Raw genomic sequence first — 24,356 nt, 5'->3', positions numbered from 1 at the left:
CCATTTTGCATCCCTCCGCACATACTTCAAACATTTAACGAATATCTAAACTGCTTATTCAGTTTCCACAAACATATTTTGTTGGCCTAAGTAGCTAGAAATAGAACTTGTCATTCTGCAAAATCACCACAAGCTCAAGTGTAAGAAGACTGAGATGCAGAAGTAAACAGCAACATAGCATAACTGCACATATGGCTGATCAAAGGATGAATACATTATGTATAATTTTTTTTCTAGGATATAAATTTTCTTGTTTCAGGACTACCTTTTACCACTTTATTCATTGATCTGCACCCAGTACTCCACTTACTTTTTATAGAACAACTTGAAGGACAAAGTTTTCCCAGTAGGCTAAGCATGTCAGTAACATCAAATCTTTCATGTGGGAGGTGGTTGAAGACAATGAATGGCAACTTTTTGTATGAGTGATGAGTAGTGCCCACAAGTGACTAAAGCAAAGCATTGGACTGACATAGCTTGCAGCTATGCTCTTGGTTCTGTTAATTATTAACTGGTCTTCTGTATATGACTGTTGTTTATGCTTACATGAATAACTGAGGACTAGTCATACAATGACTGATTTTAGTTCATTATTTACTGCTAATTATTGATGAGCAAAATCTATAATTACACATGGTCACTGGACAGCTGGCCGATGAAAATTAATGGGTTGAATAGTATTTAGTAAACAATGCAAATAGTCCTCTATGTGTGAGAATTATGTACAGAAATTAGTTACACTGCCAGAATACCACATTGTGACAAGACTGACAATTGTGTTGAGATACAAAGTGAAAGAAATGTGAAATGACGAGGTAAAGGAATGTATCAATCAGCTAAATAGATGGACTATATCCAAAAGATGGAGACTGATTTGGTAGCAAGTAACAATAATAATACAAGGGAGATCAGTAAAAATGGATATAATATTATGGGATAGAATGTTTATCTACTTTTATTAAATGGTGGGCATAATAAATAATAGAATAGTTATTTTTTAGTTACTCGTCGAAGTCCTTAGTTTGAAGCAGCTGTTATTCTTTCCTCACAATCGTCTTGTTTAATTTTGAGGTTTTCTGATACTCCACTGCCAAACCTTTAGATATCTTCTGAGGTTTTGGTATAAGGACCTGTGGTGTTCAGCATCTAGTCACAGAGTAATAAGGTAAAAATGATTTGTTCACCCTTGTTTCTGTGAAAATACTGTCACAACATTGAAGAAGCCTGTAATGTGCAATAACAAAAGTATGTTGTGCAACACAAAGTAATGCAACAATAAGATGAAACACTGTACTGTGGTGTGGGTGACATCACTGCAGGAACAGCTTAGCGTAGTGGCATCGTGCCTCTCTTCCACTAAATTCAGTGAACCCATACACGAGGTGCATATAGACCAATTCTTCATCAGTAAACTCATTGATACAGCTGTATATGACTGTTAACCTGCGACTAACACTGCTGAAGAAAATAAACCAAAGACAGAATCGAGCAGTACTGAATGCAAGCATGAAGGCAAAGACTGAAATGGGTATTACTGTTGTCGACAGTGGGTACTGTGAGTGAATGGAAACAAGGCACAGAGCACATATTGTAAACATTTGCACCATCATGCAGTACTTTCAGCACAGTACAGATACAAAGGTGAGTGAGGCAAGAACCAAATGCAAAGCAGTAACTCTTTAATGAACTGCAGGAGACCCTGGCTTACTTATACTAAAATACCCAGAAGGTATCACTGAATGTTTGTCAACGGAGTTCTGGTTCACCTTGTAGTTTTTGGCATCCCATTAATCATTTTGTGATCTGTTGCCAAGTACCACTTTTCCATCATGTGAGTGGCAAGGGAAAAGGGGGGGGGGGGGGGGGGACATCACTTTTAAAGCAATTGAGAAGTTTTCATAGTTTAGACACACTGTGACAAAATGTGAGCAAAATTTACTGGTCTCAGTTATTACCCCTTTCAGCAACAACACATGTTCTAGTAACACTCATTAGCTTGTTTCTAAGTTTTATATGTTCAACAAGACATTATTGCAGATTGAAAAATGTATATTATGTGCAAGCATATGTGCAGTTAGTGCCATTACCCATTTGATGTGATTTTATAATAATTGCACATAGTCATTATCATTTGCAACTTCATTTCTACTATTCCTTTTTGGATGCATAAGTCTTTTTATCATAAAGTGAAATTGTCTTATAACCCTTCTCTTAATGACTCTGTCTCTTAATATGACTGTCTACTTTCTCTGTAGGAAATTACTGCAGAGAGAGATTTGCTACAGGAGAAAGTTGAGCAGCAGCTTGTAAAAATATCATCATTAGAGTCTCAGAGAGATGAACATCGGAGAACAGTAAAAAATATACAGAAGCAAGCAAGCATTGAGCTTCAGTCCAAAATATATGATATGGAACAAAATCTGAGAAGTCTTAGAGAAACAGTGGATGAAAAAGATAGTGAGGTATGCTGCACCATGATTTCATGTTTTTAATTTTGTACTTTGTGTGTGTGTGTGTGTGTGTGTGTGTGTGTGTGTGTGTGTGTGTGTGTGTACATGCTCATGCATTATTTCCTTTCTGTGACACCAAGGTATTTATTGAGTGTAGTGCTGCTGCCTGTGTCACAACCAACTCAACTATCTTTTTGAACAGTGTTTGTGACAAGAAAAAATGCCTTCTTTAAAAAAGAAAGGTGACTACACAAATGTCAGTATCTTTTATTAGGTGATTTTCCAAACCACAATGCCTATTTATGTGACAGATGTTTGTGTTCAGTGTTAGTATTATTTACAATTTATTTTGTACATTTTTTGAAAACTGTTTTGTAGTTTATTTCATTAAGGTATGGAAATTCTTTTTTCCTCAGCTGTTCGAATGGTGGAATGTACTGGCTGATGAGGAAATCTCTAGTTTCTGATAATATGGTAAGGTAAATTCTGGCAGAATGTAAATAATTTAGGCGTAAAGGAGGCAAGTCAGCGTAGTGTTGAGTCATCAGTCATCAATGGACACACAAGAAAGAATGAGGACTTAGCTGGTAGATTGAAGAGGGGGGGGGGGGGGGGAGAAAGTAGATGGGAAGGAAGAGGAGAGGTTGGCAAAGAGTAGCTGATGGCTCCAGGGAGGCACCATTGTGCAGGATAGGAATGTGGGACGGAGAGGCATCAAGTGCGCAGTTTAGGAATGCAGCAGATGAACACTGGAGTCACTGATTTCATTTGCACACAATTAGAGTGACGTGGAGGTGTGGATTGGGAAGAGGCGACAAGGTTTTTGGGCAGAGGGTTGCAATGGGTTAGCAGAAACTGAGGCCAGGAAGTTTTTGGGAGTGAAGGATGTGTTGCAAGGATAACTGTCATCTGTGTAGTTCAGAAGCTGGTGCTGGGGAGAATAATCCAGATGGCACAAGTGTAAAGCAACCATTGCATTCAAGAATGTTGTGCTCAGCAACATGTTCTGCCATTGGGTTGTCAACTCTGGTTTTGGCCACAATTTGGCAGTGGCCATTCATTCTGGTGGATAGATGGTTAGTGGCCATACCCAAATAAATTGCTAAGCAGAAATTGTGGCAGAGTTGGTATATCTCATGAATGCTTTTGAAGATAACCCTTCCTCTAATGAACAGGATAAGCCTGTGACAGGCCTGAAGTAAGATGTGTTGGGTGGGTAATTAGGCAGGTCTCACACAAGGGTCTTCCACAGGGATATGACCCCTATGGGAAGGCGTTGGATGTGGGAGTGATATAGGGATGGATCAGGATGTTGTATAGGTTGGATGAGTGGACAATACCACTTTAGGAGGTGTTGGGAAGGATCGTGAGTAGGTTGGCCTTTATTTCCAGGCGGGATGATGTATAATCAAAGGTATGGTAAAGGACTTGGCAGAGTTGCTGCAGTTCCAGGATGATATTGGGTGATGAAGGAGCTGCTGCTTTGCATCTGATACTGAGGGGGGGGGGGGGGGGTATAATGATAATATGGCCCAGGAAATCTGTTCATGGGGATAGTACCTGTCTTGAAGGTCTTTGTGATACATGCAGCATACAGGCAAGGGAATTCTCATCACTTGCCAGGATATATGAAACTGATCTTTTAGTGTGAAAAAGGATGACAGCTGTCAAAATGCAGGTACTATTGGTGGTTAGTGGGCTTAATGTGGGTAGAGGTGTGGAAGGAACATCAGAAAATTGGAGGTCGAGAACCAGGAAGGTGCCGCATTGGGTTGAGGAGGACAAGGTGAAGTGAATGAGAGATAAGGTGTTGAGGTTGTGGGGGAATGAGGATAGGGTGTGTTGACCCTGGGTCCTGATCATGAAAATTTCAGTTAATTTGAACCAGATATGGGATTTGGGAGGCTAAGAAAGTTTCCTCTAAATGGCTCAAAAACAGATTAGCATAGGGCTGTGGCCTGTTGGTACTCTGGGCTGTGTTGTGAATTTGTTTACATAGCTTCCACTCAAAGGAGATATAGTTGGTGTGAAGATGTAATTGGTTAGATATATACAGTATGAGGAGTGTGGAATCAAAAGGATGTTGGGAGGGGTAGTGTTTGACAGTGGCAAGGCTGTTGTCATGAGGGATGTTGGAGGTAGTATCAGCAGTGATGATTAGGGATCCGGGAGGTAAAAGGATAGGGATGGTGCAGTCGATGAAGGAAGTGGTTAGTATCTTTGATACAAAAGCTAGGTTTAGGGCGGTTGGTAGGAGGTGCTGGTCAACAAGAGTGGATATTCTTTCAGTAGGAGCACAATAACCAGCTATAATGGGAGTGTCCGAGTTTATGGAGTTGGGGAAGCATGTAGGAGGTCAGTGTATGGGGGATATGGATTCAGAGGCAAGATTCTGGAATGGACTGAAGGCTTTGTTCTTTCTTTTGTTGAGAGATTTGTGTGCTTGTTGAGAGATTTGTGTGCTTGGAAGCAGCCTGCAGGAGGATGGTAAGGCCAAGTTGGAGGTAAAGAATAGGAATTCCTGGAAGGTAGCCAGGCAGTGGCTACACCGTAGAGAGTGAGGATCATGCTTGGATATTGAAATTAAATAGGAGAGGCAAGGTTGAAGGTTGGAATTAGTCCATACCCCTGCATCTGTGGCCTGTCCCTCCTATGTTCCTGTCTGACACACCTGCTGCCTCCCTGTGAGCATCAGCCACCCTTCTTCAACTACTCATCCCACTTCTCACCTCCTGTCTGCTGCTACTCACCTCACCCGAAGCAATCTTTCAAGTCAGTCAACCTGCTGAACTGCAGTCCTGGCATTGTGTGTTCAGCTGGCACAATTTAGCTGTGTGTGTGTGTGTGTGTGTGTGTGTGTGTGTGTGTGTGTGTGTGTGTGTGTGTGTGTGTGTGCTCTGCTATTTGAAGAGTTTTCTCCTTTATTTGTAAATTACCTAATTTAACCCTAGCAATAACAATGCCTTTTTTATAACGTATTCTTTTGCTTTTAACTTTTATTAAGAACCATATTTTTAAAGTAGGGTACAAGAGCCTGGAAATAAGAGGGTCACTCCAAAAGAAATGCACACTATTTTTGTAAAAATACAGTTTTCATTCTGCATGTGTGAAAGTTTTACAGTGTGTAGATACATCCTTCCCGCTTGTTTTCAAACTTAGTTCAACCTGTTCTTGTGAGTGGCGCTGTCACATCATGTCTTCAAGATGACTGTTACACTTGACGTTCGTCAGAAGCAACGTGCTGTCAGAGAACTCCTGTGCTGTGAAAACGAAACAGTGGGAAACATCCACAAGAGGTTGAAAAAGGTGTATGAAGATGCTGCTGTCAGTCGCAGTACAGTTAGTCGGTGGGTAAGCAGGTCAGGTTACGTGATGAAAGCGAGCACAGCAATATTGAGAATTGTCCTCGCAGCGGCAGGCTTCATACTGCACACACTCCAGACAATGTGCAGAGAGTTAACGAACTGGTGACTGCTGACAGACGCACCACAGTGAACGAATTGTCACGCTACGTTGGGATTTGGGGAAGGAAGTGTTTGCGGAATACTGAAAGTGTTGGCGTTAAGAAAGGTTTGTGTCAGATGGGTACCCAAGATGTTGACAGTGGCTCACAAAGAAACAACAAAAACTGTATGCAGCGTACTCTTGGAACAGTACAAGAATGGTGGAGAAAAATTTCTTGGAAGAATTGTGACAGGTGATGAATCGTGGCTGCATCATTTTTTGCCAGAGACGAAGAGGCAATCAATGGAGTGGCATCATGCAAATTCACCCAAGAAAAAAAAAATTTAAAACCACACCTTCTGCTGGAAAAGTTACGGCTACGGTGTTTTTCGATGCTGAAAGACTCTTGCTTGTGGACATCATGCCAAGTGGAACCACCATAAATTCTGATGCATATGTGACGACACTGAAGAAACTTCAAGCTCGACTGAGTTGTATTCGACCACATCGGCAAAAGCAGGACGTTTTGTTGTTGCACGACAATGCACGGCCACAAGTCAATCAAAAAATCAAGGAAGCGATCACAAAACTCCGATGGACAACACTGAAACACCCACCTTACAGTCCTGACCTGGCTCCATGTCACTATCATCTCTTTGGGAAACTGAAAGACTCTCTTTGTGGAACAAAGTTTGAAGATGATGACTCCCTTGTGCATGCTGCCAAACAGTGGCTCCGACAGGTTGGTCCAGAATTTTACCGTGTAGGTATACAGGCGCTGGTTCTAAGATGACTTGAGGCAGTTGAAAGGGATGGAAATTATGTGGAGAAGTGAAAATATTGTTGCTAAAGGATGTATCTACACACTGAGAAACTTTCAAACATGTAGAATAAAAGATGGATTTTTAAAAAAGTAGTCTGCATTTCTTTTGGAGTGACCCTCGTATCTTTAAGTACTGTCTTAGCTGTCTTTGCAAAACTAACACATTTTCAGTAATATTATGTACTGGGAAGGGGAGGGGTCCATACTTTATTGTTGTTTTGGTCTTCAGTCCAGAGACTGGTTTGATGCAGCTCTCCATGCTACTCTATCCTGTTCAAGCTTCTTCATCTCTGAGTAACTACTGCAACCTACAACCTTCTGAATCTGCTTAGTGTATTCATCCCTTGGTCTCCCTCTACGATTTTCACCCTCCACTCTTCCCTCCAATACTAAATTGGTGATCCCTTGATGCCTCAGAACATGTCCTACCAACCGATCCCTTCTTCTAGTCAAGTTGTGCCACAAACTCCTCTTCTCCCAAATTCTATTCAATACCTCCTCATTGGTTATGTGATCTACCCATCTAATCTTCAGCATTCTTCTGTAGCACCACATTTCGAAAGCTTCTATTCTCTTCTTGTCTAAACTATTTATTGTCCACGTTTCACTTCCATACATGGAATACTTTATTATAGGATATATATAGACAAAGATGATGTGACTTACCAAACGAAAGCGCTGGCACGTCGATAGAAACACAAACACACACAAACATACACACAAAATTCTAGCTTTCGCAACCAATGGTTGCCTCGTCAGGAGAGAGGGAAGGAGAGGGAAAGACGAAAGGATTTGGGTTTTAAAGGAGAGGGTAAAGAGTCATTCCAATCCCGGGAGCGGAAAGACTTACCTTAGGGGGAAAGAAGGACGGGTATACACTTGCGCACACACACACACACACACATCCATCCACACATATACAGACACAAGCAGACATATTTAAAGACAAAGAGTTTGGGCAGAGGATACGACTTCCTCAAATCCTGCCCCGAAATGAGATCCAACCTTCATGAAATCCTCCCCACTCCACCAAGAGTGTCTTTCCGCCGTCCACCTCACCTTCGTAACCTCTTAGTTCATCCCTATGAAATCCCCAAACCACCTTCCCTACCCTCTGGCTCTTACCCTTGTAACCGCCCCCGGTGTAAGACCTGTCCCATGCACCCTCCCACCACCACCTACTCCAGTCCTGTAACCCGGAAGGTGTACATGATCAAAGGCAGAGCCATGTGTGAAAGCACCCATCTGATTTACCAACTGACCTGCCTACACTGTGAAGCTTTCTATGTGGGAATGACCAGCAACAAACTGTCCATTCGCATGAATGGACACAGGCAGACAGTGTCTGTTGGTAATGAGGATCACCCTGTGGCTAAACATGCCTTGGTGCACGGCCAGCACATCTTTGCACAGTGTTACACCGTCCGGGTTATCTGGAACTTCCCACTAACACCAACCTGTCAGAACTCCGGAGATGGGGACTTGCCCTTCAGTATATCCTCTCTTCTCGTTATCTGCCAGGCCTCAACCTCCGCTAATTTCAAGTTGCCGCCGCTCATACCTCACCTGTCTTTCAACAACATCTTTGCCTCTTTACTTCCGCCTCGACTGACATCTCTGCCCTCCTTTAAAAATGTCTGCTTGTGTCCGTGTATGTGCGGATGAGTATGTGCGTGTGTGCGAGTGTATTATATATAAAAACAAAGATGATGTGACTTACCGAACGAAAGCGATGGCAGGTCGATAGACACACAAACAAACACAAACATACACACAAAATTCAAGCTTTCGCAACAAACTGTTGCCTCATCAGGAAAGAGGGAAGGAGAGGGGAAGACGAAAGGAAGTGGGTTTTAAGGGAGAGGGTAAGGAGTCATTCCAATCCCGGGAGCGGAAAGACTTACCTTAGGGGGAAAAAAGGACAGGTATACACTCGCACACACGCACATATCCATCCACACATACAGACACAAGCAGACATATGTAAACATGTAGATGCACACAGGTTGTTATTTGATAAGAAATAAATCAAATTCACAGTAACAAAATTAATGAGGGTAACAGCAGAAAATTTCAGCTGTTTTTTCATTTGAATTTCGTGCCAGTAAATTATTGTTAACAGAGGTTGAAGTGATAACCAGAAAAAGTAATTTCGCGAATGAAACTAGAATCATATGACTATCTAGACTCATGATTAGAATCATATGACTATCTTATTTCATGTAGCTGTGGAAATATATTTGGGCCAATCATTCAGTTTTCAACTAACACTTAGTACCAGAATTGCAGTATAATTTGCTTTATTTTGTGCACATGTACTTGAGAGTTTATTAAGAATTATGTTAAGAATTATTGATATATTATAATAAAATACATATTATGTAAATCACCAACTATATCTTTTCTTTTTGTTTTCTTTCCATTAAAGGTGAAGGATTTGAAAACTACTCTTGAAAATATGAGAGAGGCTATGTCACTACAGGAGACAGAATGGATGAAAAAATTTTCGAGTGAGCATGAAGAGTTTCTGAGTCTTCAGGTACAAACTGAAAAACTTCTCCAAGAGAAGCAACAGTTACAGGTACAGTTGTAAACATTCTCAGTTTATCTCAATCATTCTTGTTATTAATACTATTATTGAACATGGACAATATGACTGTCAAGAATTCTCATTAGTGAATCTAAAGAAGGAAGCAGTTGATACCAATGCCATAATGGTAAAATCTTATATTGCTGAGGGTCCTAGAAAAAAAAATTTGGTACATAGAAAGTTAATTAAAGTTACCTAAAATTTAAGATGCAAAATCAAAGCTGCTTAAAATCACTCTCATTGAGATTTCATAATTAGATCATAATTATAGTAAATATACATTTTTGTTCCCATTTGCAAATTCTTAAGTTCTTGCACCCCCACACTCCCTCCTCCTCCTCCCCTCCCACACACACACACACACACACACACACACACACACACACACATACAATTATATGCCAAGTGCAATCTATTCTCTGTTGAAGCCACTGTAAATGCGCTGGAGAAATTAAGGAACACCATGACCTAAACTCTTGGTTTTTCCAGAGCTTTTGTTCTGGCAACAGTATGTGGACTGCACCCTGGGCATTTCCCCATGTAACTCTTTCTCCCAAAAGTACTTGTCCAGTGAGGTATGTAGGTGTAGTTGTGCAAAGTTTAAGCTGAAAGGTACTGGTAGAATTACAACTGTGTAGACAGGTTTGAGTTGTGTGTAAATATTGCCCAGTAGGAACCCAGAAGTTCACTTAATATTGAAAAAACTGAATATTTCACATAAATTTCATTTTATATCAGTTTTCTCATATCTTTTTTGTAAATAGTAAAAAATTATAATTTCAGTTCTTTTTTATCACTGTGTTGCTAACTAACTTTCCTTATGTTTGTTGCTTAGGTATCATTGTCACAACAGTGCACAGAAATGAGTACATCTATGCCAGAATTGTTAAATTCTGTTTTGTGTGAAAAGAATGCTGAAATAGATAGCCTCGTGCAACAGTTGGCAGAACTTCGTAAGCAAGTAAAGGATTATGAGTCTGAAAAGGTTATACAACGACCACAGTCTGTTAAGGTTTGTTAGCACAGAATATCATTAATCTCATTATGTTGACAACATTATTTTCAATGGATGTATAATTTTTAGCATTTTAACACTTTGTAGCTCATATTCAGTTTCCATGGCGAATTACTTTAGTGCAAATGTGGTATTTTACTGTTTAGGTTTATAGAACTATTTACAAACCCACGCCCTCTCAGCAAGTTGGTATACTTTTCTTTAGTTTCAGTTGAATTAAAATAATTTCAATAAAAATATTACATATATTACAAAAACTCTTTTCTCATCATTATCTAAACAAGTAAGTGAATAGTACTTATGCTATTTGAGGCAACTGCTTAAATGAATCTTGGGAATAACTTCAGGTGATGTAGTAATTGCATGCCATTTCTGTGAGGTAGTTGCTCATCATATTCAGAAGCCTCATACTGTGAGGACTTGCAGACTGAATTGCTGATACATTTTGCTTGCTTTTTTTTCAATACTGTGCCGTGTCATTATCTTCTAGGACAATGCACATATATTCTAAAGAGGTGTGAAGTAAGAATAGAGCTGGCAGCATCAGAGAGAATGCGGCACCAATTTTTAAAAATCCATGCTAAGTCATGAGGCTGGCAGTACGAGTAGCATTCAAGAAATTTGAATGTCTTCAGAACAATCAGAGCACCTGAAGAACCTTTACACATCGATATAGTGATCTTGTTTGATTTGTTGTGTGTTGACCATGCTGTTGGCTAAATTAATTGTAGGAAACTGTTGGCTAAAATTCCTATTTCTGTTCTGGAATTTGCTCACTGATGCTGTCCATGCTACTTTTGGGCATTCACATAGGAAGACATGTCTGCAACATTTGAAATCATCTGTAAACACATGCAAAATGCACAGGCCAAATGTTTCATGTGAGGTGACTCTTCAAGGAGCATTCAAAAGAGCTTTTTCCATTTATAGTTATTGTATGCTGCAGGTAACTGGAACAGGGTGGCTTCCATGTTATTGGAAGTGAGCCCAAGTCACATCTGTATTAACAGATGCCATAATACCAGTGTGCAGAAAAATGGTCATACATGTGTTGATGTCAACAATGTAGAAAAAGATAGATTACCACGTAGTGTAAAGAAGACATGTCAAGTTGCAGACAGGAACAAATAAAAGAGTCTTTTAATCGTGCCTGTCTGCAACTTGATGTGCCTTCTTTACCGCAAGTGGCAATGTATCTTTTCCTACATTGTTGATATTCTTACCTGGAGTTTCCAAGTGTTGATGTCATGTTATGTTATGTTAAAATATGACACTTTTCCTTAAAGCAGACTAATTGCTTTGTGAAAACCAGCATCTTTTTCTGAAGTGATGGTCATGCAGAACATAGATCACTCTTCATTCTTGAAATCCAAAATGTGTTTAACGTAATTAGATCCTGGTAGCTAGTTATATTTTCTGTGTTACTGATTCCTTTTAAAATATTGTTTCACCTTACCTTGCGGTGGCCCAGTGTAATGTTAAGCTCTCTCTATACAGTTTAAGCATTTTCATGGACTTACTTGTTGAAGAATGCTGGTTCTGCTTTCTTGCAGCGCCGATGTCTTCTGCTAGCACCGGACGCTTCTCCGAAGATTTCACTGCTAGGAAGGGGAAATTTTCACTCTCTCGCTCTCTCTCTCTTCTTACTTAAAAAATACGCTACTCTTGGAATATCCTTCAATGCACCAGAACATATTTATTTCCACTTCTTACAAAAAAACAACTAAACTTTATGACGTAAGCCCACACATTACCGGGCACCCAGAATCAGTTAATTACACATTTTTGAACACAATTAATACATAAGCTTTTATCGTGGCTGACTATCTATGTCGAGTCCACATACTCTCAACAGCAGTTCAACATCAAATAAACAGTCACTGTTCCGAGGCTCTCCATTTGTTTTTTAACAATACAATGCTACATTACTCTTTGCAGCCAGCCACGGAGCTTCCAGGCAGTATTTGCTTATTCTTGGCAGGTCGCACTGAACACTTGCCAGTGCCGACGAATTATCTCCCTTCCAGTTTCTCCTGCACAAACAATAAATGGGCGCAGTATCCCATGCTCATCCTTACGCCCTGCTTTAAAATAACGCGTGTTAGAAACGCCTGGAACACAAGTGTCTCCAGACTTTAGTAAAATTCTGGGGGCTCTACAACCTCTGATTGCACTTCACCACAGCAGGGAAAAAATGTTAAAGAAAATTCTCACCAGAAGATGGTTCCAATAATTAAGAACAATGGCACCAATCCAGGACTTGTGTAGAACAACACAGGGAATACTGTTTGTCACTGGGTCTGCAAGAGATGCTCTTCATATGACATCTCCATGTTAAAAGACACATGAAAACTGATCAAAACTTACTGACAGACTGAAGCTGTGTGTCATACTCTAGCCTTGATCGTTACCTCTCATGAACAAAGCTGTCAGCAGCTGAGATATCCAGTGGTGATTCGTGGTGTGGCGTCCGAACTTCAGTTCTGTCACTACCTCATTGCTATTTTCCAAACCCTTCAAAAGCCCTCCTGTGTACGTTATTAAACAAACACTGAACTGTGAATTATGGTTTACATACCTCATGACATACATTTGCATTCTTTATGGTTTTCATACAGGAGACATGCTAAAATTTTCTTTACATTTAAAATGTTTTTACACTAATGAATAATGATCACTAAAATGATATTTCTACCAATTCGTCCTTCACAAATTCATCCATGAGTAACAACATTTAAGTATCAATGCTTGTATAACTTTCTTTTAAGGGGACGTAAATTCATATGCGTTAATGTGTTCATTTTTAATTTATTATAAATTTTCATTCCCATGTATCGAGGTACCTGGTCATACTGGTTCAGGTGTGGGCAGGAAGCAAAGAGTTTTCTTTGTTTCTTGTAGTGAACAAAATGATTTACCTCAAATAATTCCTGTTTGGCATGAAAAAAGATAATAATCTTGTAAATATATAGGGATGGGATGTATAATATTTGAAGTTTTCTACATGAGGGGGAACATGTTCCTTTATAATTTACAGTACACATATTATGAATGTGTTTTTTTTTTTATTCACATTGTGTTATCCAAGTTTCTCAAAAAACAATACCATGCCTAATAATATATTATGTTCCAACTTCAAACACAATAAAAGACATGGTTGGGACAAACCGACAACCAACATAACATAGACATAAGTAAGACAATATAGCTTAATGACATGCTGTACAAGAACAGCCAGCTCGAGCCAGTGCATATCAATGCAAAGAGCATTTCCCTACCAGGTACTCACGTCAGTGTGTGCCTGCCACCTCAAATTTTTATCTAAATTTAATCCTACAAATTTGAATATCTGTAGGAAGTATTCCATAGGAATGGGTACTCAGCTCATAAAATTAAGTAGGTGATGCAATCAGAACTGCAAACACCTGAAAAAGAGATTGATACTGAGGCTGAGGAAGATAATCCAAAAATCACTTATCTACCTTTTGATGGCTAGTATCCTGTAAGACCAGTAGACTCCCACAGAAACATGGCATCCACTGTATTATCCTCCCTTGAACTAAGAAAAAAGTATTCTGTGTGATGTTGAAGACGACCTAAGTCTTCAAGAGCTGGCTGTATATCGCATTCCATGTTATGGTGGCATGGGCATGTCTTACGTGGGACAGACTATCAGGACAATAGAGGAGAGATGAAAGGAACATCTGCAACATACCCGACTAAGACCACCAAACAAAATCGGCTGTCGCTGAGCACTGTCTTGAATCTGAGCATGAAATGAAATAGGATGAGACAAGTATTGTGGTACAAATGCCATGCTTCTGAGACAGGATAATAAGGCATCTATCAGAAAATCTAATAAACAGGTCGGCAGTTTCAATTTAAATAACACTTGGGGTTTGACAGTTAGTTTAGTAAAATCTTGCCAGCCATCACATCTGCCAGAGTTGGAAAACACTGAGAGAATTTGTTTCATGAAATACCTGTGCGAACTTTGAAAAACAAAAGAGCATCAAAATGTTGTAGTGAGCAGAGGGGATTGAACTCTGCTCTCAGTAGCGACATAAGACCAACAGTAGTAGTCACAGTCTGGTTGGAGTCCAGGCAGTGAGTACACGTAACAGCAAAACTCGCCACAGCTGAAGAATACGGCTGAATTGGCTGTCGAAATACTGTGCTTAAAATGGCAACAACAACTTGGCAGAGCACCCAGAAGCATGCTATTGAACATTTGTCTCTGTAAGTCATGATCCTGCCGCTGTTGAATTCCTGTATGTACTGTTGATCATTTCATTTTTTTGCTTATGGCGTAACACAATAATATCGCAAACAAATCAAATGTGTTTTATGTAGGAGTATCCTGCTGCATAATCTAGCCTTACATACAGAATATAGATGACACCATTACTCTTACATACTTTGTTCTGTTTCATTGAAATGCTGATCATTTGTGTATCCAAGCGTGTAGTACACATCGTGTCAATTTGACATTTGATGAATGTTGTCTTCATGGTGGTGTGATTTTAATGGCCATAAGTGTATAAATACATGTCCATTTTGTGGTATATAATTTTTTTTAGTGTAATGTGTTTGAAAGTTGCCTGTATAGAGTTGTACCTTTCAGTTGAGTACTGTGTGTGTTATGTTGCCACATTTGTTTTCAGGTATTTTAAGCATATTTATTGTCATTTACATCTTCCAGGAGCGGAAAGAGGCAACTGAAACTGAACAATCCATTGACAACCTGGAACGAAAATTGACACTGGAGGATGTGGATGAAATGAGGGCATGTGAGGAACCAACTTTTGCCAGTCAAGCAGTTTCAGTATGTGTAACATATAGTTCTTATTAGTGTAAAATGTCAGTAGTAATTTACCAAAAGCTTGATAATGCAAAGATACTGGCCTTTTTTTTTTTTTTTTTTTTTTTTTTTTGCGTGTTAAGAACACATTCTGCGTCAACCTCACTATCACTATCATTTTATTATTGTTGTTGTTTTCATTTTGTTGCTGCAGGATCCATGTGTAGAGCAATGTTGTAATTTACAATTCCGCCAGTAATTCTGCAGTGAGCTAATGGTTACATACATTACACATCAGTAATACCGTTTAAACATACTACAGTTATTTACCAAATTTAGAATGTAAACTTGCCTTGTAAATTACATTAGATTGAGATAAAAGTTTAGTTAGTTTGTTGTGTTTTCTTATATCTACTCTTTGAATACAGAATACGTCACATTACATTTTGCTCTTTACAAAATGTTCTACCCAGGATTAATTTTAAACATAATTTATGTACATGACAATAATTCACACTTTTAGTTTCAGGCCATATGTAATGAAACACAAAATACACCTAGTCTTTTCCCTGAGAGTTCAATACAAATGAAGCCACTTTTGAAATCAACATCAGACTCAAGCTTGTTAATTGAAATACCTAGTTCCAATCTTAGCATGCCTGCTACTGGAGTCTCAGATGACAAGGTGGATACCGTCTACACAGATGGAAATGGTACTGAATCAGATGTTACCGTTCTCAGTACAGATTCAGAGCTATTATCAGTGGACAAAGAACATAGTTTGAAACAGAAAGTGCAGGCAAAACACCTGAAGGTTATTCTAACAGTAAGTATCATTATTTCTCTTCTATTTGTACTTTACGTACTGCATATGTCACCTGTATCTTGTTAAGGAAATTGTATCCCATGAACATAATTAAAATTAAACCCTTAGATTCTAGTTCTTTCTCTCAAATACTGAAAATGGCTAGATGTACAAGAGGGAAGACCGTAAAATAATATTGTCATTCTCTCTGCAAGCTACACAAGTTCTGTCATGGTATTAAAAAATATTGTCCATATTTGGTTAGTCTTAATGTGAGAAAATGTTAACATCTGCATAGGTGATGTGCAACAAAATGATGAGTACATTTCAGCATGCAGACTCTCAGCTGTTGCCCTTCTGGCCTTATTGTCCATTTTAAGTGTGATATTCCCTGCAGTAGTTGAACTTTTGTACTGCCAATGGCAGCAGCTTCTTCTACATAGCGGAATCTTAATGCATGGCCTCTCATCACCTTCAGTAATTTATACTTTTGTCTCCTGTACTCACAATTACAAAAATATGACTATTTATTCTGTCCAATAACTAATGGAAAACATTAACTGCATGTGTTTAGTGGGATCTCAGTTATACAGTGACAGAAGTCATGGGAGAACATATTTTTCAGTTTGTCAGGCATGAGATCTCAATCTTTGTCATATACTCCAACAGTTTATGAATCCCATATCACCTTGGGGAGCATGATTTCTACATACCATAACAATAACGATTTTCCTGAAAAACTGCAGACACTAATACTTTATTGTTAAATTTTCATTGTTCTCTGTTCTAATTATCTCAAAAGTGAACTCAATGTCAAAATTTATAGACTGAGGCAGTTCAGCATTTTCTCATAATCACCCTTGTAATCATTGTTGATATTATTTCTGTTCTGAAATTTTGTAGTTCCAGGTTGTATTATTGATTTTTGTTTATTTTCAGTAATTTCGTTTTGCTGGATTCTGTGACCCTTTATTATCGTGCAGGTGTAAAGTTGAGTAACCTGTATTTCCACTTCCTACGTCTGCACAAACTCCTCTATACCAGTACTGTTCTTTTCTTCTCACTGAACTGTTCCTTTTCTGTACCATGTTTGCCATTTTTTTTCTATTTGATCACCTTTCCTGTACTTACTTATGTCAAGATTTACAGGCCTTTTATTTTGTTTTAATTTATGTTGCAGTACAGTTTTGCATGACTTCCTCAGTGTTCTGCATTCTTATATTTCATTCCCTTGATAAACCGTATTCCTATCATTAAAATTACTTTTCAGTCACATTTTGATAAGCAAGTTTACTTGAGCGGTGTGTCTTGGTCCAATGCTTGGCACTTCACTCGAGTTGCAAATAATGTTCTATTAGTGGTCAGACAGTTCTGTTTCTTTTGACTTGAGTTGTCTCATATTGGTGGCAGCAAAAATAAGTGGTTTTATGTAATTCTGTTAAGTATTATGAAAATTCCTGAAGACTTTTTTGTGTTCTTTACTTCTACACCCCACCCCCCCTCTCCCCGTCTTGACAATGAAGTATTAATACCTCCACGTATTGGGCTTAGTTTTCATAATAGTGCAAGAAATTTGATGGTAAGCCTTTATTTTCATATTTGATGAGACATTTTCAGGCTTAGTAGTTTTCCAGGAATCTTCAACAGCTTGATAGCTTTTTTAATTTTAATTCACATGTGTTGCTTTGATATTTGTGTTTATCACATGACTGGCCTATTAATAAACATTTAAAAATTCTGGTAATAATGTTCTGAAGCCATTGGGTTGAATTGACTTGCAGTTATTCTATTTTGACAGGAAAAGCTGAAGCAGACTGTTAAAAAACTAAAACAAGATTTAGAAGAAAAGAGTCAGAGGTTGTTAGATTGTGAGCAGAAACTACAAGATATGTTATCTTTGAAAGAAGAAAAGGAAGTGTTGGAAAACCAGTTAGTAACTACTATTCAAGATATAACAGATGAGAGGAATAAATTCCAACAAGAGAAGCAGGCAATGAAGGAAAATGAATTCAAATTAATGTGCGAAATTACTAATCTTAAAACATTGGTAGATGAGAAACAATCTGAAATTAATTACTTGAAAGGAATCATTATATCCAAAGATGAAATTATAAAACAACTGGAGGAAGACAATAAAATGACTTTTACATCCGTTGATCCAGTTTCTCAAAGGACAACAGAATCTAAGGAGTTAAGTCTGTTATTGCATCAGCTTAAAGAAGAACAAGAATCTGGAAAAGCTCTAAAGGATGAATTAAATCGACTTCAGGAACTGAACGGAAAAATAGTTAATGAGTATAATAGCCTTCGGAAAGAGTTGGAAAAGCAGGATAGTATGTAGAGTTCCATCATTTTAGATTTTTGTAAGAAATATAAGTTGTTTCCCTCTCAATCACTTGTTAAATCCCAATTTATTTTTACAGCTAATTCTCTTGATGACCTGACAGCAAGAGTTGAAAAGGAATTGGATTTGTCTGCTCGTCTTGATTCTAGTTTGCTTGAGAAGCTGGAACCACCTGAGACAGTTTGCAGATGTAGTGATCCTTCTTTTACTGAAGTTGTGAGCAAAATACTAAGGTTTGGTGCAGAAGTAAGTACATTGAATGAAATCTTGTTCTTAACCTTCAGTTGCAGTTTTAACAATTACGTGTACGTAATATTACAAAAACATGTTTCTGCTGTCGGCTCAATTGTTATTGTATCTATTGATAATTGTTTTGTCATATAACTACAATAAATCTTTTGCTGATAGCAGAAACATTGTGTTTTATTCACAAAATCAAGTAAAATGCATTTTGAGACTGTTAAAATAGCGAAACTTAAACATTATAGGTGTTGTAACACATCTAATACAAGAGTGAATAAGACTACAGCACCAGAAATCATGATTAGTTAAATAAATTATGCTACAAGGGGTGTTCAGTATGTAATACAACACATTCCCCCCTCCCTCAGGCAATTTTGGTTGAAAAAATCCAGAATTTGTTGTGAGACATCGTGGAATATTTGCACTTCAGCACCTATAGTTCCATGAAGTCCCAGTTGGTGACAGCTGCATACATAGCCTTCAAAATGGCACCTGTAATGGAGGTGCATTCCAAGCAGAGAGCTGTCATTCAGCTTTTTTTGGGAGAAAGCCAGAGCATCACAGATATTCCTAGCCACTTGCAGAATGTCTGTGAGACCTGATAATAATAAAAGCATGGTGAGTCATTGGGCGAAGTATTTGTTATTATTGCAACAATCTCGTGCAAACCTGCACGATCATCCCTACACTGGCTGGCCTCACACATCTGTTACTCCTGCAGTGTTGGAAACTGCGGACACTCTCAGAGGTGCACACATGTTGGATTCCTTGCTGACTAACAGAAGACCACAAAGAACAATGAGGGACCATCTATGTGAAATTGCTTGTGCAGTACAGGGTTGATCGTGACAGTTTTTTGTCGATCATCATCACAGGTGATGAAACGTGGGTTTCATGACTTTGAACCAGAAAGAAAACAGCAATCCATTGACAGGCGCCGCACACCTGTCTTCCAAAGAAAAGTTCAAGGCCACACCCTCAACCAGTAAAGTCATCGTGACAATCTTCTGGGACTCTGAAAGAGTTTTTCTATTTGATGTCCTCCTTCATGGTGCAATTATCAACTTGGAAGTGATTGTCCTACTCTCAGAAAATTGAAGAAATGACTTCAGCATATTCATCGCCACAAAAATGCAAGAGAACTTCTCCTCCATCACAGTGCAAGGCCTCACACAAGTCTGCACACGCAAGAGGAACTCGAAAATCTTCATTGGACTGTTCTCTCTCATCCACTATACAGTGCAGATCTTGCACCATGTAACTTCAATCTGTTTGGCCCAGTGAAGGATACACTCCATGGGAAGCAATACATGAACTATGGGGATGTTATTGATGCAGCAGTACATTGGATCTGACATTGGCCAGTAGAATGGTACCATGTGGGCGTACAGGACCTTCCAATAAAGTGGCGTTAATTGAATGGAGATTATGTTGAAAAATAGGGTTTTGTAGCCAAAAGAGTGGGTAATAATATGGTGTATTGGAATCATGAATAAAACCAACCTGCTGTCAGAAAAAAATGTTGCATTACTCACTGAATGCTCCTTGTATATACAGAAATACCAGCACAGGATAACTGTTAGCATTACTTGTGACAGAATAAGAAACAAAACCCACTGAAGATAGCACATAAATGCTGAAACATGTATAGTGTGTGTCACCAAAATCTGGACTAACTTGAATTCAAATTTCCTGTCACATTATTCTTTAGCCACAGGTAATTGTTTCTAGTAAATAATCATAAGCCCAAAATGGCGAAGATGTTGAAACCAAGTGCAGAGTATGGTAAAAGACCCTCAGTTGTCAGTGGTCTTCATGCATGGCACTCAGCAGCAGAAACAATTTGCTTCTTTAAATACCCAAAATCTCTGTTAAATAACAACAATATGAAAAGTTCTGTTGGAAAATTACAAATTATTTAGGAATAAAGGAGATGACTCACCAAAAGGCAGAACCACTGCATCATCGATAGTCACACAAACAGGCCTGGCTAGCTTTCAGAATGCACTTACTTTTACAAGCTGTAGGAAAAACACGTGCGCGCGCGCACACACACACACACACACACACACACACACACACACACACACACACATTCACACGCATACACTTGTCTCCTTACATTGTGCTCCGTCAACTGCCAGCACTTTACTGGCCCACGGTTAGTGTACTAACAGCTCATGGGAGAGTGGATAGCCATCTTTGGGCTAGTGAGGGGTGCAGGTAGAGTGGGCAGGTGTCAGATGGCTGGGCATGCTTTTTCACCGACTACAGCATGAGATAACAACACATAATTAGCTGACGTGGGGTCACAAATTGGATGGGGGTACTAGTGCAGGGCATGATGTGTGTGTGTGTGTGTGTGTGTGTGTGTGTGTGTGTGTGTGTGTGTGTGTACACACTATTGGCTGGGGGAGGGGAGCAGCAAATTACCTTAGGTTTAGGCCAGGAATGTTACCGGAGTGAAGGATGTTCTGTAAAGATAGCTCCCATCTGTGCGACTCAGAGAAGCTGGTGCTGGTGGGGAGGATACAGACGGCACATGCTGTGGATCAGCCATTGAAATCTCACGTATTGTGCCACTAGACGGACCACTTTGTTTTTGGCAACTGTTTGGCAGTAACCATTCATTCTAGTTGATAGCTGGTTGGTTCCTGTATCAATATAAACACTATGCAGTGGTTGCAGCAGAATTAGTATGTAACATGGCTGCTTTCACAGGTGGCACAGTGTCTGATGGGACTGGAGTAGTTGGTGCTGGGTGGGTGGATTGGGTAGGTCTTGCATCTTGGTGTTGCACATGGCTATGATCTCTGTGGCGGAGGATTGGGGATGTGAGTGGCATATGGATGGACTATGATGTTGTGAAGGTTGGGTGGGTAGCATATCACCACGTTAGGTAGGATTTCTCTCATTTCAGGGCATGATGACAGATAATCAAGCCCTGATAAAGGATGTAGTTCAGTCGTTCCTGTCCAGGTTTGTATAGGGTGACAAAGGGGATGCTTCTTTGTGATTAGTTCTTGGGGTGGATGTGAGAATCAGGTGTGTGTGAGGATATGGTATAGAAAATCTGTGTATTAGATCTGGAGGGTATTGGCTATCTGCAAAGGCCTTTGTGAGGCCTTCAGCACTGTAGATACGTCTACGTGGCCAGTCTGTATGGGGGGTGGGAGGGGTGGGGTATTTTTTGATGTGGAAGTGGTGGCAGCTGTCAAAGTGCAGGTACTGTTGATAATTAGAGGGTTTGATGTGGAGCAAGGTGTGGATGGAGCCATCTGAGAGGGGGAGATTGACATGAAGGAAGATGGCATGATAGGTGGAGGAGTACCAGATGAAGTGTATGGGAGAGAACGTGTTGAGGTGGTGAAGGAATGAAGATAAGGCATCCTGGCCTGGGTCCGGATTATAAAGATGTCATCAGTAAAACTGAACCAGACCTGGGGTTTAGGGTTTTGGGAAACTAGGAATTTTTCCTCTTGGTGGTCCATGAAGAGGTTGGCACATGAGGGTGCCAAGCAGGTGCCCATGGCTGTGCCATGAATTTGTTTCTATACTTTCCCTCCAAAGATGAAGCACTTAGGGTTGGGATTTTTGTTGGTTGGGTGTAGGAGGAATGAAGTGGTAGATTTGGAATCCTGCAGCGTGTAGGAAGAGGTAGTGTTAATCGCGGCAAGGCCATGGGCATGGGAGATGTTGGTATATAGGGAGGTTGTATCAATGATGACGAGTAGTGGTATAGGAGGTAAGGATGTGGGGAGAGCCAGGAGCAGAATGTGGTTGGTATCGGGAGGCTAAGTTTTGGATTATCAGTTGGAGATTTTGATCAACAAGGGCTGATATTCCTTTGGTTGGGGGCACTATAACCAGCCATAGTGAGACACCCAGGATTGTCAGGTTTGTTGATTTTGGGGAGCATGTAGAAGGTGGGTGTGTGAGCTGTTGTTGTGGTAAGTAGGGAGATGGATTCAGGGAAGAGGTTCTGGGAAGGGCCTAAGGATTTCAGCAGGGACTGGAGTTTATGTTGGACTTTTGGGATGGGGTCACTCTGGCAGAGCTTGTATGTGGAGCTGTCAGACAACTGGCGGAGGACCTGTGCCAGGCGCTGAGTTATGACTCAAACTCGCGGCCCACCTGTCTGGCCCATTTGTGTGGCCTATCAACAAAATATTAGTAGAAGTGACCCTGTCTTATGACTTATGTTCTGTAGTACTAACATTTTAAGTTTGACAAGGCCAATGTCTGGCACGTTTTAATTTTATATTGTGACATTTCTGAAGAAGGCTACATTGTTGTTGTTGTTGTGGTCTTCAGTCCTGAGACTGGTTTGATGCAGCTCTCCATGCTACTCTATCCTGTGCAAGCTTTTTCATCTCCCAGTACCTACTGCAACCTACATCCTTCTGAATCTGCTTAGTGTATTCATCTCTTGGTCTCCCCCTACGATTTTTACCCTCCACGCTGCCCTCCAATACTAAATTGGTGATCCCTTGATGCCTCAGAACATGTCCTACCAACCGATCCCTTCTTCTGGTCAAGTTGTGCCACAAACTTCTCTTCTCCCCAATCCTATTCAATACTTCCTCATTAGTTATGTGATCTACCCATCTAATCTTCAGCATTCTTCTGTAGCACCACATTTCGAAAGCTTTTATTCTCTTCTTGTCCAAACTATTTATCGTCCATGTTTCACTTCCATACATGGCTACACTCCATACGAATACTTTCAGAAATGACTTCCTGACACTTAAATCAATACTGGATGTTAACAAATTCCTCTTCTTCAGAAACGCTTTCCTTGCCATTGCCAGCCTACATTTTATATCCTCTCTACTTCGACCATCATCAGTTATTTTGCTCCCCAAATAGCAAAACTCCTTTACTACTTTAAGTGCCTCATTTCCTAATCTAATTCCCTCAGCATCACCCGACTTAATTAGACTACATTCCATTATCCTTGTTTTGCTTTTGTTGATGTTCATCTTATATCCTCCTTTCAAGACACTGTCCATTCCATTCAACTGCTCTTCCAAGTCCTTTGCTGTCTCTGACAGAATTACAATGTCATCGGCGAACCTCAAAGTTTTTATTTCTTCTCCATGAATTTTAATACCTACTCCAAATTTTTCTTTTGTTTCCTTTACTGCTTGCTCAATATACAGATTGAACAACATCGGGGACAGGCTACAACCCTGTCTTACTCCCTTCCCAACCACTGCTTCCCTTTCATGTCCCTCGACTCTTATAACTGCCATCTGGTTTCTGTACAAATTGTAAATAGCCTTTCGCTCCCTGTATTTTACCCCTGCCACCTTTAGAATTTGAAAGAGAGTATTCCAGTCAACATTGTCAAAAGCTTTCTCTAAGTCTACAAATGCTAGAAACGTAGGTTTGCCTTTCCTTAATCTTTCTTCTAAGATAAGTCGTAAGGTCAGTATTGCCTCACGTGTTCCAGTGTTTCTACGGAATCCAAACTGATCTTCCCCGAGGTTGGCTTCTACTAGTTTTTCCATTCGTCTGTAAAGAATTCGTGTTAGTATTTTGCAGCTGTGACTTATTAAGCTGATAGTTCGGTAATTTTCACATCTGTCAACACCTGCTTTCTTTGGGATTGGAATTATTATATTCTTCTTGAAGTCTGAGGGTATTTCGCCTGTCTCATACATCTTGCTCACCAGATGGTAGAGTTTTGTCAGGACTGGCTCTCCCACGGCCGTCAGTAGTTCCAATGGAATATTGTCTACTCCGGGGGTCTTGTTTCGACTCAGGTCTCATTATTATAGCCAAAACCTAGGTAAATTTTCTTGGCTTATGCATGTGGAGGCTGAAATTTAATATAAT

General features: G+C 39.7%; 1 protein-coding gene across 1 annotated transcript in view; it reads left to right on the top strand.

Moving 5' to 3' along the window:
• The window catches only part of LOC124775796 (A-kinase anchor protein 9-like), a 517,018-nt gene that overhangs the window by 397,831 nt on the left and 94,831 nt on the right, over positions 1 to 24,356 (top strand). Inside the window, exons 33-39 of the mRNA XM_047250627.1 lie at positions 2,256 to 2,462; positions 9,146 to 9,298; positions 10,143 to 10,319; positions 15,025 to 15,147; positions 15,647 to 15,949; positions 17,727 to 18,261; positions 18,352 to 18,518. Coding sequence (XP_047106583.1) covers positions 2,256 to 2,462; positions 9,146 to 9,298; positions 10,143 to 10,319; positions 15,025 to 15,147; positions 15,647 to 15,949; positions 17,727 to 18,261; positions 18,352 to 18,518 — 1,665 coding nt within the window. The remainder of the gene's footprint in view (positions 1 to 2,255; positions 2,463 to 9,145; positions 9,299 to 10,142; positions 10,320 to 15,024; positions 15,148 to 15,646; positions 15,950 to 17,726; positions 18,262 to 18,351; positions 18,519 to 24,356) is intronic.

This window comes from Schistocerca piceifrons, chromosome 2 (genome assembly GCF_021461385.2).
Source record: "Schistocerca piceifrons isolate TAMUIC-IGC-003096 chromosome 2, iqSchPice1.1, whole genome shotgun sequence".
Lineage (NCBI taxonomy): Eukaryota > Metazoa > Arthropoda > Insecta > Orthoptera > Acrididae > Schistocerca > Schistocerca piceifrons.
Note: the sequence above shows the minus strand (reverse complement) of the source record. Positions and strands in the feature narration are given on the sequence as shown.